The 18,624-nt window shown below is 42.8% G+C and overlaps 1 protein-coding gene across 7 annotated transcripts in view; it reads right to left on the bottom strand.

Moving 5' to 3' along the window:
- LOC139391116 (protein diaphanous homolog 2-like) overlaps positions 1-18,624 on the bottom strand; it is a 637,381-nt gene that overhangs the window by 445,079 nt on the left and 173,678 nt on the right. For all 7 annotated transcript variants that reach the window (XM_071138654.1, XM_071138656.1, XM_071138651.1 and 4 more), the window contains 6 exons: positions 13,009-13,083; positions 12,846-12,915; positions 10,146-10,282; positions 6,317-6,425; positions 3,206-3,316; positions 1,163-1,275 (listed from right to left, as the gene is read on the bottom strand). In XM_071138654.1, coding sequence (XP_070994755.1) covers positions 1,163-1,275; positions 3,206-3,316; positions 6,317-6,425; positions 10,146-10,282; positions 12,846-12,915; positions 13,009-13,083 — 615 coding nt within the window. The remainder of the gene's footprint in view (positions 1-1,162; positions 1,276-3,205; positions 3,317-6,316; positions 6,426-10,145; positions 10,283-12,845; positions 12,916-13,008; positions 13,084-18,624) is intronic.

An 18,624-nucleotide genomic window follows, 5' to 3' on the forward strand; every position in this document is an offset into this window, starting at 1 on the left:
ATTCATTAGTGGCCCCAAGTCACCCCCTCAGCACCCGGACCTGGGCCGGACACAGAGGACACGCGTCTCTCTGTGTTAATATTCATGAGGCAGGTAGGGAAACAAGCTACAGAGGAGGCAGCCGGGAATGTGTGTTTGTGTGTGTGCATGTTTGTGTGTGTCAGAGAGTAGAGCTAGCATGCACATCATGAAGACTATTCACAGATCAATACCACATTGTCCTTGGAAACAAACATTGGGCCCAATAATTTGTGAACCTGCTCAAGCACATCATTAATCCAGGTGCAGTGTCCGTTTTTTCCCCCTTCCCTCGCTCTCGCTCTTTCTCTCCTTCTCGGAGCGTCAACAGTAACTGTCACTCAGCACAGCACTCAGTGGCGGATATTCGAGCGCTGTGGGATTTGGGGAGACAAAGGTTGGCAGAGAGAACATCTGTATAACAGTATCTGGCCCTGCACTGTCTACCTATCATGTCAGTGTTTCACACATCCAAATGCCCTTAGAGACGCTCCTTGAATTATTAGGCACCTGGCCAAATATGCTTTAAAACAAGTCTCAAACTCAGGACCCAATTAGGGCTCACTTTTAACCACTCATAAAGTTTCCAGTTGAGCGGACCTAGCGGGACGACTTGGAGAAACCAACTTGTCATATCTAACTAAACGGAAAAGAAGAAAGGTAAGGTAATTGCTCAAATGGACACAGGTGTGATTAGCCAGACAAAACAAAGAGGTGACTGAAGAGTGACCTCGTGTACCAGCCAAAGCAACGGCACTAAAACATTTATCCACTATACCATAACAAGACTTAAAAGTGATAGCCATAAAATAAACAGTTTGTTCTGAAGACAAAACAAGTGGTAGTGATTGACAGCTGCCTTCTGTGTCTTGCATCATCTAGGTAAGATCTAGACGTTCAAGAGATGAGGAATGGCGATGAGAGGGGGAGAAGAACCGAGGCAAGAAAGGGTGAGAAGAGATTGTTTACCTGGTTAAACAGGTAAGAGATAGGTGAGGGAGATTGCACTATACATCCTCAAATTCTTCTCTAATGAATCCGACCATGCCTGCTTTAGACCTGTAAGCCTGGTAAGGCCCGACACAATAAACTCATTCCCAGCAGCCCTTTTCCGGTGCAGTGGCACAGACGGACAAAAGGATATTCCATCTCAGCACGGATGTCATCAAGGCGATGGGAGAGCTCAATGGAGTCCTCCTCCTTGTTCTCGTTGAACACCTTCAGTTGGATGTCCAGCTCCTCGGTCTCTTTCATCTCCTGTAATTCAGAGACATTAATAGACTGTGGTATTAGACAGAAAAGGACTCGATACCTCATTATCGATTGGTCCAACGGAACGGAAAATATTGGCCTGTGTTGTATTGTAATGTGATTTAATGAGATAGACAACAGAGCATTGGACGCATATACTGTACCGTGCAGATTAATTCATTTATATACAGTGTTATCAGTACTACATAAACCTACACAACTCAACTAAATTGTACTACCCTATAATGGTTCTAGGGATGTGAACGTTTAAACATTCAAATTATTTAAACAAAATGGGGATCCTTAACGTTTTTTACGTAGCAGAAAGTAAACAGCATAGAGGGTATATTTCCGCAACAGCACAAGGCTCAACTTCTCCGCTGTTTTGGTGCCCTTACTACCATGCTGTGACAGCATGAAGAGAACCCGTGCACATGCGCAGAAACTGTGTGTGGCTGTGTAAGAGTGAAGTGTTGCATCTCGCTCATCTCATTATCCTAGCGTATTCATATCGTTGATGATATGTCACAGCATGCCATTGCAAGATTTGTATTTCCCGATAGATATGCCGAGTGCACGGTTCTGCCTATACTGTGCCCCTCACTTATCTCTCTGTCCCTCACTAGCTTGCTATTAAAGATGCAAGTGTTTTCGGAAGTATTGCAGTTTAAACATTTGTCATATCCCTAACTGGTCCCATTAACGGAGACCATTGTTGATGGCGCACAATTGAGAGCGTTGATCGCCTCTGAAAAGTTAACGGCGCACAATTGGCACAGCGTCGTCCGGGTTAGGGGTTGGCCAGGGTAGGCCGTCATTGTAAATAATAATTTGTTTTTAACTGACTTTCCTAGTTAAATAAAGGTTAAACAAAATAAAAATGTATAAAATAAAATACTCATCACCCCCCTTCCCTGCCAGCCTGGTATCCCCGAATCACCCAGCTCTCTACACCTGCCCATTCCACAAGGGGCTTTAACGGTGCACTTTACAACTTTCCTATGAATCATCAGAGTTGGAGTTTACCGATGACACCATGCCAAATGTAACCCAATTTCTGCATCTATCAATCACCTCGCTGCTCTTCGGCCATGCCATCTGTCTTCGGAAACGACAGTTCAGAGAGGGAAGCAGCACGCAATGCCACAGAAATAAGGGGACTCGAGGACTGTGGGCCAATAGCAATACCCCAGTACTTCATCATGGGTCTGGTTCATTTTTATTTTCCTCTTGGTCACTTGACTATTTATTGGCTCCACAACACAACAATTAGTGGGCCCTGCGTCAGTTTAAATGCTTGCATTAAAGCTTCAAATGCGGCATTAATGAATTATTGTAAAGGAAACTCCATCATATCGGGGGGCAGAGAGGAAGATAATTGAACTAATGACAGCAATAATCAAGCGGAGCAGTCAGGATGACTTATTAACAAGTGGCAAATTCCCCTCTGCAAATTAGGTCATGAGTGATGAGTGGATGCTTATTTGTCTTAACCGAGTGCAAGGATCTGACTGCTGATTGATGATGCCCAGAGCGAGCTGTGATCAGTGAGGTGGTACCACGCGGTGAGGTGAGCTAGAACGCTCCAATATAATAATGGGAGCAATATACATGCAGTATACAAATGCATAAAGGGATGTGCATTTGCTAATTCCTGTAATGGCCCAGAATAATGTGGGGTGTTAAACATAAGACATGCAAGGGAGTCCAATCCAGACCACAGGAGGTTAGAGTAAAAAAGAAAAAAGTTTTTGGGGGGGGCGGGGGGGGAGGGGGGGAACAAATTCAATATACTTTAAAATGACTAAAACCAAATCGAATCAGTGTATATATGATAATGCACCTACATTCATACAGTTTCTTCACTATGCCTAGCTCACTATTTTTTGCAAATTGTGACGACAAGGAAATCTAACCAATTTTTAGGGTGGCTCACCGGTAGGATCTTTTTGAGGCCACAGCGGAGGAACTCATTGCGCAGATGTATCCTGAAGTCCAGATCGTCCGGAGAGGTGACCAGGGCGTTGATCAGCTGCATGCAGGCCACCTGTTGTTCAGCACACAAATGCCGGAGAGACCGTTAGAGAGAACACATTTATGGCATTCCTTCTACTGAACGTTAAATGATATGGTGATATGGTGATTTATCATGCTTGACCTCTGTGTACGGTATCAATCTATTTTATGATGTAGCAGGCACTGTTGAGTTACAAGAGCTATGTGTGAAAAAACATATGTTTACACATTTTCCCAGAGATTAAAGGAAAGAGGAGAGCAAAGAGATGAGAGGGAAGAGGAGAGATAGGCCATAGTTTGAGTATGGTGTGGAGGGAGCAAAAAGAAAGTAGAGGGTAAGAGGAAGTCGAAAAGAGAAGAAATCCGGGGAGTCCGCTGACCAGATATGCATTTGTAATTGATTTATTGGATTAGGGAAGAGACGAGGGATGGAGGGATGGGAGAAAGAGGGCAAAGGGAAAACGCTGATGGGCCTTAACGGACTATAAGGCGGCTCTGGGGAGCAGCGCTGGGAGAAGACAGAGTGCTCGTCCGACAGGCAAATTTATCAGGAGCTGAAGGAAGGATCTCCGTGAACGACATGTGAAAAGTAGTCTTTAGAAAACCTCTATCGGCACGTTTGTGTTGGACCGCATTTTTTTTTATTAACGGTCCATTGTGAATGCTGTCCCTGGGCTGTTTTTCACACCGATTCCTCCTGTAAGTGTTTTCCTGGAGAGACTCATACAGACACACACATGCGCACATGTACACACACGCATGCACGCGCACACACACAGACACCCACATACTCTAGCCCAATTAATGCCCTCGGAGAACATGGCTAGTGGGAATTCAGCTGGCGATGGGGAATAAGAGCCATCTGGAATGAACAGCATTGGTTTGTTTTTGGTGTGTTTTTCCCCCTTCTATAGCCGGGGGGACAGAGGGATCGAACAGGTTTCTATTAATCCAGTGGAGTGAGGGCACACAGTGTTATGGTTTATGGGAATGTGTCGGTGCTAATGGAGACTCTTTATACAGACATATGCGGCAGGCCTGCCGCGCCCCGGGAAAGCCGTGTGCTTAAAGGGATACTTTGGGATACTAATTTTGGCAATGAGGCTCTTTGTCTATTTCCCCAGAGTCCCCAGAGTCCGACTAACTCGTAGATACCATTTTTATGTCTCTGTGTCATTTTGCGAGTCAATGCTAACTAGCATTAGTGCATTGACTGGATATGGGTATACTATATTTAGCATTGGCTCACACAACTACCTACAACTTCCTTCATACTGGACACAGAGAAATATCGTATCCACAAGTTAATCTGACTCCGGGGAAGTAGATAAAGAGCCTCATTGCCAAAACCCCAAAGTATCCCTTTAAGGAGAACTCCAAGGCTGTTCTGTGCTGCTGGTGGTGTGGAAGGGGATGTGACAGTGGCTTTGAGAGCATGCCAATGGAGCCAAGCAGCAACATAGCAGACCTCTAAATGATCCAATAGGGTCTCCAGAGCCGTGGACCAAGAACTGGGCATCCAAGCCTGAAGTCTACACACCAGGGACGCTAGACTAGAAGCCTTGCTAAAACTATCTCCACTCTCATCACTTTACTTCCATCTTTAGCCTTTCAAAAGCAAGAGAGATATTTCGAGAGTTATTTTGTCTGGATGAGTAGCTAGGTCCATCCTTCTCTTCCTCTACATGTAGATTTGTCCTCCTATCATATGAAGCAGACAAACCCCGACAATGTTTGTTGAGTGAAATTGGTTCAGGGAGGGTTATTGTGGTGCTTGTTTCCGGGGTTGGTGACAACGCGAGGGGGGAGCTCAGGCATCATGTGAACCTGAGCTTACAGTAGGAGATTTCTGTCAGTGTAATTAAAAGTGGGACTGCTGGAATGGTTTAAAGTTGGGATGCAGGCTGGCTTTCTCTCTACAGTGGAGTGAGAAAAGCCTGAACCATCGGCAAAACCCATTTTAATCACATGAACAAAGTCAGGATCCACAGCACCATCTGAAGGTTTTTAAAAAGTATTCTAATTTCTTTTAACCTTCTGCATCAGCAAGGTAGTTTAATTTACTTCACAATTAGCGGTGGCTCTTTTCATTCGCAACAGTTTTAGGAATGAGGAAAACAATCATTCCCTACTCTCCCCCCCCCCCATTGACTCCCTGCACATTCTGCACATTACAAATTATTTCACTAATTATTAAATACACGGTTTGCAGTGATTTGTTCCTCAACATATTTGGAGTGCCGGAGAAAGAAAAGTAAAATACAGAAGAAAAGACAGGTGTATTACTGTATGGCAGCCCTTTTCCTCTGGGTCCTCAGAGACCCACCTCGACAACACTGAGAAAAAGCTGAAAAATATTTATTACGAGGATGAGAAGAAAAAAAACATCTCAGAAAGTCAACATCTCTCTTCTGGTCTCATGTTATTTTTAGGAGTCCTTTTCAGAGCTTCTCTAGTGAAGCAGATTATGATTATTAGGGCAGGAGAGAGAACCTTCAACGCATTTTAATAGCCCACGGTCGACTCCGTGTCAAACACCGGCTCCAAGCCGAGAGGCCATTTTTGTGAATGACACTGACTAGAGCCGAGTTCTGTCCATTGCACATGACATGGCATACTTGGGTGATTTATTGTATTATGTGCATATATATGACTTTTAAAAAGGTGTTTCTTTCCACAACTTGCCTCAAAGGTCAACAAGTTAAGATCATGGATAAAACTTGGAAGAGTTGCTCAACTAGTTTGTGAATGAATATCTATGAATGCAGAATAATGTTGTATGACTCGATTCCAAGCAGACTAGCATTAAAAGAATACAGGCATTACAACATGTGATACTCTGTAAGTGGCAGGTTGAAAGAGTGTTGTGAATTGAATGAGATGGGTTCTAAGGGAAAGATGTGGAGAAAGGGGTGCATGAATCAATGTGTGCATGTGTATGTGTGTGTGTGTGTGTGTGTGTGTGTGTGTGTGTGTGTGTGTTTATGTTATATGAGTGTGTCTATATCCAACAGGCTTTGTATGTACTGACCTGGAGCTGTTGGGCTTCGTGATTCTCCAGTCCCTCCACTATCGGCGCAAATCTCTCCTTGTTATTCCTCTCTGCTGCAATTGTCATGGCAGCCAGAATCTTATCCAGGCTGAGAGAAAGCAAATACACAAAAAAGTCAACAAGCGCCTTTATCACCCCACCGACAGGACATTTAAGATAAGATCATTTTCACCTCATCCCCATATATCATCTCGTCTCTTCCCATGTCATTGTCAGGGGCATTCTGTGGGGACCCAAGACAAATTTTTGTATTTGTTGGCAACACTGTGCATTGTATGTAACCAATTTAGCTGCCACAGTTCATTGCTCTGGTGATGCTCATACAAAGCCTGTGTAGCTGATATCATCCACAGTAAAAATCTATTCATAATAAAATGTAGTTGACGATGCAAGAGCAGGAGCAATTTATTACAGGGAAAAGAGTACAGAACTAACGTATACAAACACCTATTGTTGTTAAAGCAAATTAGACCGTTTACAAGCGCTCACGGCACCTTTGCTGAATAATGATTAGGTCAATTTCAGACGAAGGCATCACACTAAAGAAATATGTTGCTGTGCGCCTGCACACAAGTAGGTGAAGTCAGTTTAAATAGCCACTTCAGTAAACGGCAAACAAAAGTTATTTAGCTGGCGTCACTTTATCACACCATCAGATCAGACATGGGGGCCTCTCTCATCGGGGTTGTAAATGCTAGGTTCGCTGTTGTGCCTTTATCTCCTATACACAGGAGAAGCACAACAAAGACTAGGCGAGAGAGAGAGAGAGAGAGAGCTGCGTAGAAGCTTTTTTGTCTTTTTTTTTCTCAGCTCATTCTTTTTTTTCTTCTGTTTCTCGCCTCTTTGCCATCCAGGATGCGCTGAAGCGTTCGTGGGTCCCCAGGGAGGAATGATGTCTCATGACCCAGCCATGCCTGTGATCTTCCCCATTGCTCAAAAATAGTCTTGCAGAGGAGCAAGGAGAGGGAAGATGTGGGGAGAACCTACACAGGGTGCTCCCCGTCTACCCACCGAGTGCCACCCATCCCAGTGATGGCATGGGAGGAGGATGGAGGTCTGTTGACAAAAACAAGTCATTTATAGGTTATATTAGACTGATGTGTGTTATGTGAGTTTGCCTCCATCCAAATCGTTGCACTGGGAAGGGGAAACTCTGCCAGGGATAAAATATTAATCATAATTTGATATTTTACTGGAAATCCTAGGAAAAAAATGTGTGACCTATAACCATGATGTGAAGTATATGTGTGGAATAAATGTAACATATACAGTACCAGTCAAAAGTGTGGACACGCCTACTCATTCAAAAAAAAATTCTTTCTTTTGACTATTTTCTACTTTGTAGAATAATATGAAATGAAATATGAAATAACACATATGGAATTACGTAGTAACAAAAAAGTGTTAAACAAATCAAAACATATGTTATATTTTAGATTCTTCAAAGTAGCCTCCCTTTTCCTTGATAACAGCATTGCACACTCTTGGCATTCTTTCAACCAGCTTCACCTGGAATGCTTTTCCAACAGTCTTGAAAGAGTTCCAACATGTGCTGAGCACTCGTTGGCTGCTTTTCCTTCACTCTGCGGTCCAAGTCATCCCAAACCATTTCAATTGGGTTGAGGTCAGATGATTGTGGAGGCCAGGTTATTTGATGCAACACTCGATTACTCTCCTTCTTGGTCAAATAGCCCTTACACAATAGCCCCCCTGTTGAAAAACAAATGATAGTCCCACTAAGCGCAAACCAGATGGGATGGTGTAACGCTGGAGAATGCTGTGATAGCCGTGCTGGTTAAGTGTGCCTTGAATTCTAAATAAATCACAGACAGTGTCACCAGCAAAGCACACCCACACAATCACACCTCCTTCTCCATGCTCCATGCAGAGACCATCCGTTCACCTACTCTGCATCTCACAAAGACACAGTGGTTGGAACCAAAAATCTCAAAATTTGGACTCATCAGGCCAAAGGACAGAATTCCACTGGTCTAATGTACATTGCTCCTGTTTCTTGGCCCAAGCAAGTCTCTTCTTCTTATTGGTGTCCTTTTGTAGTGGTTTCTTTGCAGCAATTCAACCATGAAGGCCTGATTCACACAGTCTCCTCTGAACAGTTGATGTTGAGATGTGTCTGTTACTTGAACTCTGTGAAGCATTTATTTGGGCTGCAATTCCTGAGACTTTTAACTCTAATGAACTTATCCTCTGCAGCAGAGGTAACTTTGGGTCTTCCTTTCCTGTGGTGGTCCTCATGAGAGTCAGATTCATCATAACACTTGATGGTTTTTGTGACTGCACTTGAAGAAACTTTCAAAGTTCTTGAAATGTTCCAGATTGACTGACCTTCATATCTTAAAGTAATGATGGACTGTCGGTTCTCATTGCTTATTTGAGCTGTTCTTGCCATAATATGGACTTGGTCTTTTACTAAATAGGGCTATCTTCTGTATATCATCACAACATCGTCGTCACAACATAACTGATTGGCTCAAACGCATTAAGAATTAATGAAATGAACTTTGAACAAGGCACACCTGTTAACTGAAATGCATTCCCGGTGACTACCTCATGAAGCTGGTTGAGATAATACCAAGAGTGTGCAAAGCTGTCATCAAGGCAAAGGGTGGCTACTTTGAAGAATCTCAAATATAATAAAATAAATGTTGGTTACTACATTCCATATGTGTTATTTCATAGTTTTGATGTCTTCACAATTATTCTACAACGTAGAAATAGTAAAAATAAAGAAAAACCCTTGAATGAGTAGGTGTGTCCAAACTTTTGACTGGTACTGTAGAAAAATGGAGCAGCCTTTTTCTATGGGATAGGGGTGATAAAGCTGCAGACATGTGCAGGGGGTACAGACATAGTGGTTTTAATGCCTGTTCAAACTGTAACTTGAAAAAAGCGCTACATCTGCTTAACTCCTCGCGTTCGAGTGTTGACAATGAGCCAACGTCACAGCGTAGCTCTCTAGCAGACGAGGTTGTCGGAAAGTGATGCCTCAGCTCTATTTTCTGTCAATCAGCTGTGCATGCTTAAACATGGCTGTGATCATTGGAAGGATTGAGATAGTCATCTTCAACACACACACATCTTTACATTCCTACATTGAACATAGCAGGGGCCAGAACCATGGTCCCGCAGATGCATTCAGAGGAGCTGATATGCCGAAAAACAGTTTTAACTGGGTTCTCGTATTCGTCAGTTTGTTTATTTTCCTCTGCTGCATGCAGACCTACTTTGAAGTGCCATTGTTATTCTAGTCCAGCTCTGTGGTAGACACAATAAAAAAGAGCTCTGCTGGATTCAATTTATAATCTGTCAGCGAAGCTGTGTGTTCATGGCCAACAACACTGAGCACTTAAATACATTACACAGCCCAAACTGCTAAATCAGAACATGTTAACTGGCAGTGCACCGATACAGCTCAAAGCCCTTGCTGCAAATGCAATGAGTGCACAGAATGTATTGTGCTGGGGCCAATGACAGATTGTCTACAACACAGGAGGTTGGTGACACCATAATTGGGGAGGATGGGCTCATAGTAATGGCTGGAACGGAATAAATGGATTCATGTGTTTGATACCATTTCATTCACTCCATTCCAGCCATCATTATGAGCCGTCCTCCCCTCAGCAGCCTCCTGTGGCTTACAAATATATTTCCTTAATCTCGTAATGTACATGACGTTGCTAAAGGGAGAAGTGGGGAGGAAGACAATGCATGGGCACAGAGAGTGACATTGAGGATTTAATAATGGTGGATGAGTGTTGCTAATGTAGTATGGTTGCAGTGAACTTACATGTTTTCCTCTCCAATGATACAGATAGCTGAGAGGATCTTGACGATCTCAGTCATCATACTGGTCTGTTTGGGGTCAATGGCCCTGGCCAGGAGCAGCAAGCTCCGCTCATCTTCCAGAATCCTTTGTAGTCCATACTGTAGACATGTAAAAGGAAGAAAATAAAAAGTGTCCATAGGGTATAAATTAATGAGAGCATTTGCATTCATAGAGATCGCTCACTTACAGTTTTAAAAAAAAATAACTACTAACTTTACAAAGAACCTCTAATATAAGTAATAGTTAGCCCTAATTCTCTTTTAAAGAGGGACATAGAGGCCAAGGGAAAATTGAGATTATGATGAATTAAGCCAATTCAGGACAGGGCTGTGGGGACAAATACTTATAGTCCTCTACTATCTTTAAATCTATCTCAGATTCAAGCAATGGGCATACTTGACCACGTATGGGGATTTTATAAAGGGTAACAATATCAATAGCTCATCCATCCTTGAACAATGTGCTACTTTTGAGAGATGAGACAGTGCTGCTTCCTAAAAAAGAATAATTAAATACTTGGTGACAATGGGCTCAACATGGCAAATTAGCTCCGCTTTACTTGCCCGTAATAGCACTTGTCACAGTCCAGCCATTCTAGATAGGAAAAACAGCCAACCTGGTCTCATCATACAGGATTTTGAGATGACTACATACGGGGTATAAAGTGATATCACTTCTTATTGATTTCCTTTCTACCGCTCTTGCTCCTTTTCAATGTGAATAAGACTTTATTCCAGGATTGCCATTGAAATTGAGGCATTGAAGCTGTAGAAATTCAGTCTATGTTTGGAGCACTTTAAGGTGAATACAGAACCACCTCTGCACTGTACTGTCCTTCTCTTCCCACCTCGGATTACTTTGAGTCGATGTAAAAAGCAGAATAAATGATTACATTGATTGTTCAAGTGGTTGAGGGCCAACTTTGGGTGCCAATTGAGTCCTGCTATATACAGTGCCTTGCGAAAGTATTCGGCCCCCTTGAACTTTGCGACCTTTTGCCACATTTCAGGCTTCAAACATAAAGATATAAAACTGTATTTTTTTGTGAAGAATCAACAACAAGTGGGACACAATCATGAAGTGGAACGACATTTATTGGATATTTCAAACTTTTTTAACAAATCAAAAACTGAAAAATTGGGCGTGCAAAATTATTCAGCCCCTTTACTTTCAGTGCAGAAAACTCTCTCCAGAAGTTCAGTGAGGATCTCTGAATGATCCAATGTTGACCTAAATGACTAATGATGATAAATACAATCCACCTGTGTGTAATCAAGTCTCCGTATAAATGCACCTGCACTGTGATAGTCTCAGAGGTCCGTCAAAAGCGCAGAGAGCATCATGAAGAACAAGGAACACATCAGGCAGGTCCGAGATACTGTTGTGAAGAAGTTTAAAGCCGGATTTGGATACAAAAAGATTTCCCAAGCTTTAAACATCCCAAGGAGCACTGTGCAAGCGATAATATTGAAATGGAAGGAGTATCAGACCACTGCAAATCTACCAAGACCTGGCCGTCCCTCTAAACTTTCAGCTCATACAAGGAGAAGACTGATCAGAGATGCAGCCAAGAGGCCCATGATCACTCTGGATGAACTGCAGAGATCTACAGCTGAGGTGGGAGACTCTGTCCATAGGACAACAATCAGTCGTATATTGCACAAATCTGGCCTTTATGGAAGAGTGGCAAGAAGAAAGCCATTTCTTAAAGATATCCATAAAAAGTGTCGTTTAAAGTTTGCCACAAGCCACCTGGGAGACACACCAAACATGTGGAAGAAGGTGCTCTGGTCAGATGAAACCAAAATTGAACTTTTTGGCAACAATGCAAAACGTTATGTTTGGCGTAAAAGCAACACAGCTGAACACACCATCCCCACTGTCAAACATGGTGGTGGCAGCATCATGGTTTGGGCCTGCTTTTCTTCAGCAGGGACAGGGAAGATGGTTAAAATTGATGGGAAGATGGATGGAGCCAAATACAGGACCATTCTGGAAGAAAACCTGATGGAGTCTGCAAAAGACCTGAGACTGGGACGGAGATTTGTCTTCCAACAAGACAATGATCCAAAACATAAAGCAAAATCTACAATGGAATGGTTCAAAAATAAACATATCCAGGTGTTAGAATGGCCAAGTCAAAGTCCAGACCTGAATCCAATCGAGAATCTGTGGAAAGAACTGAAAACTGCTGTTCACAAATGCTCTCCATCCAACCTCACTGAGCTCGAGCTGTTTTGCAAGGAGGAATGGGAAAAAATTTCAGTCTCTCGATGTGCAAAACTGATAGAGACATACCCCAAGCGACTTACAGCTGTAATCGCAGCAAAAGGTGGTGCTACAAAGTATTAACTTAAGGGGGCTGAATAATTTTGCACACCCAATTTTTCAGTTTTTGATTTGTTAAAAAAGTTTGAAATATCCAATAAATGTCGTTCCACTTCATGATTGTGTCCCACTTGTTGTTGATTCTTCACAAAAATTACAGTTTTATATCTTTATGTTTGAAGCCTGAAATGTGGCAAAAGGTCGCAAAGTTCAAGGGGGCCGAATACTTTCGCAAGGCACTGTAGCTATCTAAAAACACTCAGGAATCAAGAAAAACTGGAGTAAGTAAAACTTTTGTAATGAAAGCCTAGGACCAACCCAACAAGTACAAACCTTATTGTTCATGAAGGCCTTGAGACATTGGATCAGCTTGTGCTGGTTTCTTTTGTCAATACTTTCTTGCCTGAAAAAGAGTTGAGAAAAGACAGGAATGATAGATTTAGACAGTATGTAGAGCATATTGAGAAGAAAAATAGTTGAAATGTAAGAAGCTTACTGTTTCTTATCCAGCAACTTATCCAATGCATCCAAGAGGAGGCCCAGTCCTTCATGGCCAAAGTTGTTCACCCAGCTAGGAACAATTTGAATAAAAAAACAGACAGTCAGAAAACTAAGTCAGACAACGTACATACTGTAGTTCGGAGCCAGACTAACAGCTGTTGAATCATACATAAAAAGTAATTGGTGGTATTGGTTTCATTGTCATTGAGGAGAATGATCATCTCCACAAAAATGGTCTCTATTTTTCCTGGTTATTTCTGTGGAGAATCTATTGATGAGAGATAGAATCGCCAATCAACACAGCCCCCTTTTTTTATAACACTAAATGCTAGAATGTGTATCACATAATCATTTACAGGCAAATGAACAATCATCCATCATATGTCCTGCTCCTGTGGTCTAGCAGTGTGATTCTAGGCCCCCAGCAGCATGCTGTAGTGCCACCAAAAGATTAAGCAATGCAAGAAAGATAACACTGTAATCGATAATGGATCGCGGGAGATAATTGGCAATAAACCACAAGCGTATCTGGAGACAGCAAATGATCCAGTGCAGATGAGACTGTTTGTCAGCGATGGGATATGTGGAGGAGAGTGAGTGAGGCAGGGGCTGACCCCCCGATCACACCTAGATTATGTCATTAGCATCACTTGCTCTTGCCGCTCGATTGTCAATAACACAAAACGCATTGAGCAATTTGTAGCATTAAAGGGACGTAATTCAATGATTTATTTTGCCTTCTTGACAATGATTCAACGCAATAAGAACATGCATATTAAAATCATTTGTATTGACTCGGCAGTCAGAGAAGACCCTCGATTAGGAACGATGCTTACTGGCCCGAGGCTGTTTCTCCGAGGTGAAGTGAGGTATTTATTTGATCTGCAGCAAAATTAATGGAGAATTATTAAGACTACTGAAGCCCTCCGAACCCATTCCTCAAAATGCATTACCGGGCCAAGCCCAACTCAATTTGCAACTTACTACCATTACGCTGTACAGTACAGCATAATGATCTTCTTTGTTATAAAACCACTCAGCTTAATGTCCAAAATGTATAACTCTGTTTACTGAGGAGAGACTCGCGGTTCAATGTTTGCCACTTCCCTTCAAGTGATCTGCTTTGCGGCAGGCAGCTTATTGCATGCAAACACAGTTAGCTAAACCCGATAGCAAAAAATGTGTTCTCGGGGATACAATCGAGCCCCGCTCAATGTAATGCACAAACATGTGCTGTTTATGACAGCCCGACATCAATACAGAGGTGGTAGGAGCAAATGACTTTACGTGAGACATCAAAAAAGAGGGGAAAGACGCGACATGGTTGATGGAGCGGTTACGCGAGCGCTAGGGGAAATTAATCAAATATTTGTGGAGAGGTATTCTGATTATTACACAGTGCTCTGTGTAACCTGAGATGCAGCCGCCGATACCGGGTGGTCGTATACAATGTCTAGGAGTGTAAAACAAGCGGCCGCAAAAACTGCCATGACAACCAAATGAGATGCATCGGGTGATCACGTTCGTAGCTCAGGCAGATTACATTGAATCTAGCCTGACCTGATACACTGGACAGTGATATCACACACTCCGTGTGGTTGAAATAACCTGTGCCTCAACATATCCACTTCCTCAACAAGCTGGGAAGTAAACAAAGCAAAAACGTTGCTACTTCACAGAAAACACTGACAGCTGGTTAAGTGAAGATGCCTCCTTTCCCTAGCATGTTGTCACAAGCTTTTATTGTTTTGAGGCAACTATCTCTTCACTGCAGGGAAATCAAGCAGCTTTCGTTTGGAGGTGACTAAAGTGGATGAATAGTGGAGCTAGGATTTAAAGTGTGGTCCAGGGTGGGTAGTCTCATCCTGTCTGTATGTCTGTGTCGTCTCTCTATGTTGTCCATCCGTCTGTCTGGCTGTCCATCGGTCTGTCCGTCTGTCAAAGCTGCAACAGCACAATAGGCAAATAGCATCCTATTCCCTTTCAGCTTCCTCCTTTAATCAATTTGTGGCATGAATTCAAGGATCTCATTAACTTGGGGTGGAACTTGTTCATGAAATATTGATGGATATAATCTTGCAGTTAAGTGTCAACAAATTGTGTTACTTTCCACAATCATGTACAGTACATTCCCCTGCCAAAATGAAAAAGTAGCAATTTTTTATGTATACTATTTATGCTGGTAAAGACACAATTATGCTGTTTTTATGTTAGATGCCACAAATCCCAGAACTATATGAGATGATTTCAGTCTGGACCCAGAGCACGGATGCAAACGTAAACAATGTGTTGATAATGCTTATTTGCGCACTGCATAGAGATATATAAGGAATTTCCTGTCTGTTCAGATAGCAACAAATCTTCTACATTTCGTTTCCTATGTCAGCTTCATATTTTGTGTTAATCTTCCCTGCCAACAAGAATAGTTATTGGGAGGCAATAATAACTAATACTTCATCTGTCTTCAAGTTCCCAAATGGAAACATTTATACATCTGACCTTTGCTGCCACCGTGTATGTAGCTCACGAACAAGGCAATGCAATTCCCTATAATGAAATAATAAGCTGCCGTGGTGTGTCACTATCAAGTATGCCATATGTGGTGTTGAATGGATTTACTGAGTGGTGTTAATCATATTGCTACAGACAGATTTGGCATGGGATATGTAATTGATGCTGGAGAGAATGCTTTGCTTTTGTGCAACAGCCAATGCAACCGACTCGACTGGAATTGTTCATTGCTGACTGTGGAATCTGACACGCATTCAGTCTTTCTGTCTGACTGATCAGTTGGCCTGTGTTGTGATGCCTTTCAGGAACATTGATTTCAGCCAGTAGCCCAACATTGTTCAGTCGTGTTGTGTTATTTAATTGGGACTGGCATCGGGGAGTATTGTGTCATTGAGAGCAATATGTATTTCATATTGTATTATGGGCTGAGCCATACCTCTGTCCAACTCTGCCACTCCTGACCCATTCAGCACTGCTGCATTCCACTTGAGGCCTTGAGCTCTTAGCAACAAATTGCTCTTGACATTAGAACCTGAAACCGAGCACAGGGAGACTTCCAGCCTTATGATTCTGCATTCTGAAGGCTACAGACATTTCCCACCAATCGACGCAATGGCTTACTGAAAGAATCAGAATAGCACGCCCAATGGGAATGATGTCAAATGCCCACACATATAAATCTGAAAGGTTACATATACCTTACATATACCTTTCAGATTTTCTAAAATGTTGCTAAATTTCGACACTGAATGTTATTAGATCTTCAGCAAAAACCTACTATTAGATAAAGGGAACCTGAGTGAACAAATAATATAACATGTTGATAAATTCATTAAGTTGTAAAAAAAAGTTATGCAACACCCAATGACTGTGTGTGAAAAGGTAGGGCCCCTTTACACTCAAAAACTGGATGCTGTAATGACGGCAACCAAACGCTTCCTGTAGTTGTTGATCTAGAAAAGTTCCACTTATGACTAATTTGTCCAAAGAACATTCTTCCAGGAGTCTTGACGATCTTCCAGGTACGTTTTGGCAAACTTTAGACGACATGGATCTCGTTATGTCTAGTGAAAACTGAAAACTAAACCCTTAATTCCACAGTAAGAACCTCATACCCTAAATCCGTAAACACAGTGTAAACATATATATCATCCTGACCAACCTGCCCTCTAAATACACCTCGGCTGTCTTCAACCAGGATCTCAGCCATCACTGCCTCATTGCCTGCATCCGCAGTCAAACGACCACCCCTAGTCACTGTCAAACGCTCCCTAAAACACTTCAGCGAGCAGGCCTTTCTAATCGACCTGGCCCGGGTATCCTTGAAGGATATTGTCCTCATCCCGTCAGTAGAGGATGCCTGGTTATTCTTTAAAAGTGCTTTCCTCACCATCTTAAATAAGCATGCCCCATTCAAAAAACTAACTAAGAACAGATATAGCCCTTGGTTCATTCCAGACTTTGCTGCCCTTGACCAGCACAAAAACATCCTGTGGCGTACTGCATTAGCATCGAATAGCCCCCGTGATATACACAGGCAGTTAGGAAAGCAAAGGCTAGCTTTTTCAAACAGAAATTTGCATCCTGTAGCACAAATTCCAAAAAGTTCTGGGACACTGTAAAGTCCATGGAGAATAAGGGCACCTCCTCCCAGCTGCCCACTGCACTGAGGCTAGGAAACACTGTCACCACCGATAAATCTACGATAATCGAGAATTTCAATAAGCATTTTTCTACGGCTGGCCATGCTTTCCACCTGGCTACACCTACCCCGATCAACAGCTCTGCACCCCCCACAGCAACTTGCCCAGGCCCAACCCATTTCTACTTCACCCAAATCCAGGTAGCTGATGTTATGAAATGGCTGCAAAATATGGACCCCACAAATCAGCCTGGCTAGATAATCTGGACCCTCTCTTTCTAAAATGATCCGCCGCAATTTTTAGCAAATGCTATGTTCAACCTCTCTTTCGTATCGTCTGAGATCCCCAAAGATTGGAAAGCTGCCGCGGTCATGCCCCTCTTCAAAGGGGGAGACACTCTAGACCCAAACTGTTACAGACCTATATTTATCCTACCCTGCCTTTCTAAAGTCTTCAAACTCCAAGTTAACAAACAGATCACCGACCATTTCAAATCCCATATTACCTTCTCCGCTATGCAATCTGGTTTCCGAGATGGTAATGGGTGCACCTCAGCCACGCTCAAGGTCCTAAACGAAATCATAACCGCCACCGATAAAAGACAATACTGTGCAGCCGTCTTCATCGACCTGGCCAAGGCTTTCGACTCAATCACGGCATTCTTATCGGCAGACTCAAAAGCCCTGGTTTCTCAAACGACTGCCTCACCTGGTTCACCAACTACTTCTCTGATAGAGTTCAGTGTGTCAAATCGGAGGGCCTGTTGTCCGGACATCTGGCACACTATGGGGGTGCCACAGGGTTCAATTCTCGGGCAGACTCTTTTCTCTGTATACATCAGTGATGTTGCTCTTGCTGCTGGTGATTCTCTGATCTACCGCTATGCAGACAACACCGTTCTGTATACATCTGGCCCTTCTTTGGACACTGTGTAAACAAACCTCCAGACGAGCTTCAATGCCATACAAAACTACTTCCGTTGCCTACAACTGCTCTTAAATGCAAGTAAAACTAAATACATGCTCTTCAACCGCTGCCCGCACCCGCCCGCCCGTCTAGCATCACTACTCTGGACGGTTCTGACTTAGAATATGTGGACAACTACAAATATCTAGGTGTCTGGTTAGACTGCAAACTCTCCTTCCAGACTCACATTAAGCATCTACAATCCAAAATAAAATATAGAATCGGCTTCCTATTTCGCAACTAAGTCTCCTTCACTCATGCTGCCAAACTTACCATCTCGTAAGACAGACTATCTTACAGATCCTTCACTTTGGCGATGTCATTTACAAAATAGCCTCCAACACTCAGCAAATTGGATGTAGTCTATCACAGTGCCGGCCGTTTTGTCACCAAAGCCCCATTTACTACCCACATTGCAACCTGTATGCTCTTGTTAGCTGTCCCTCGCTTCATATTCGTCGCCTAACCCACTGGCTCCAGGTCCTCTATAA

This window comes from Oncorhynchus clarkii, chromosome 31 (assembly GCF_045791955.1).
Source record: "Oncorhynchus clarkii lewisi isolate Uvic-CL-2024 chromosome 31, UVic_Ocla_1.0, whole genome shotgun sequence".
Taxonomy (NCBI): domain Eukaryota; kingdom Metazoa; phylum Chordata; class Actinopteri; order Salmoniformes; family Salmonidae; genus Oncorhynchus; species Oncorhynchus clarkii.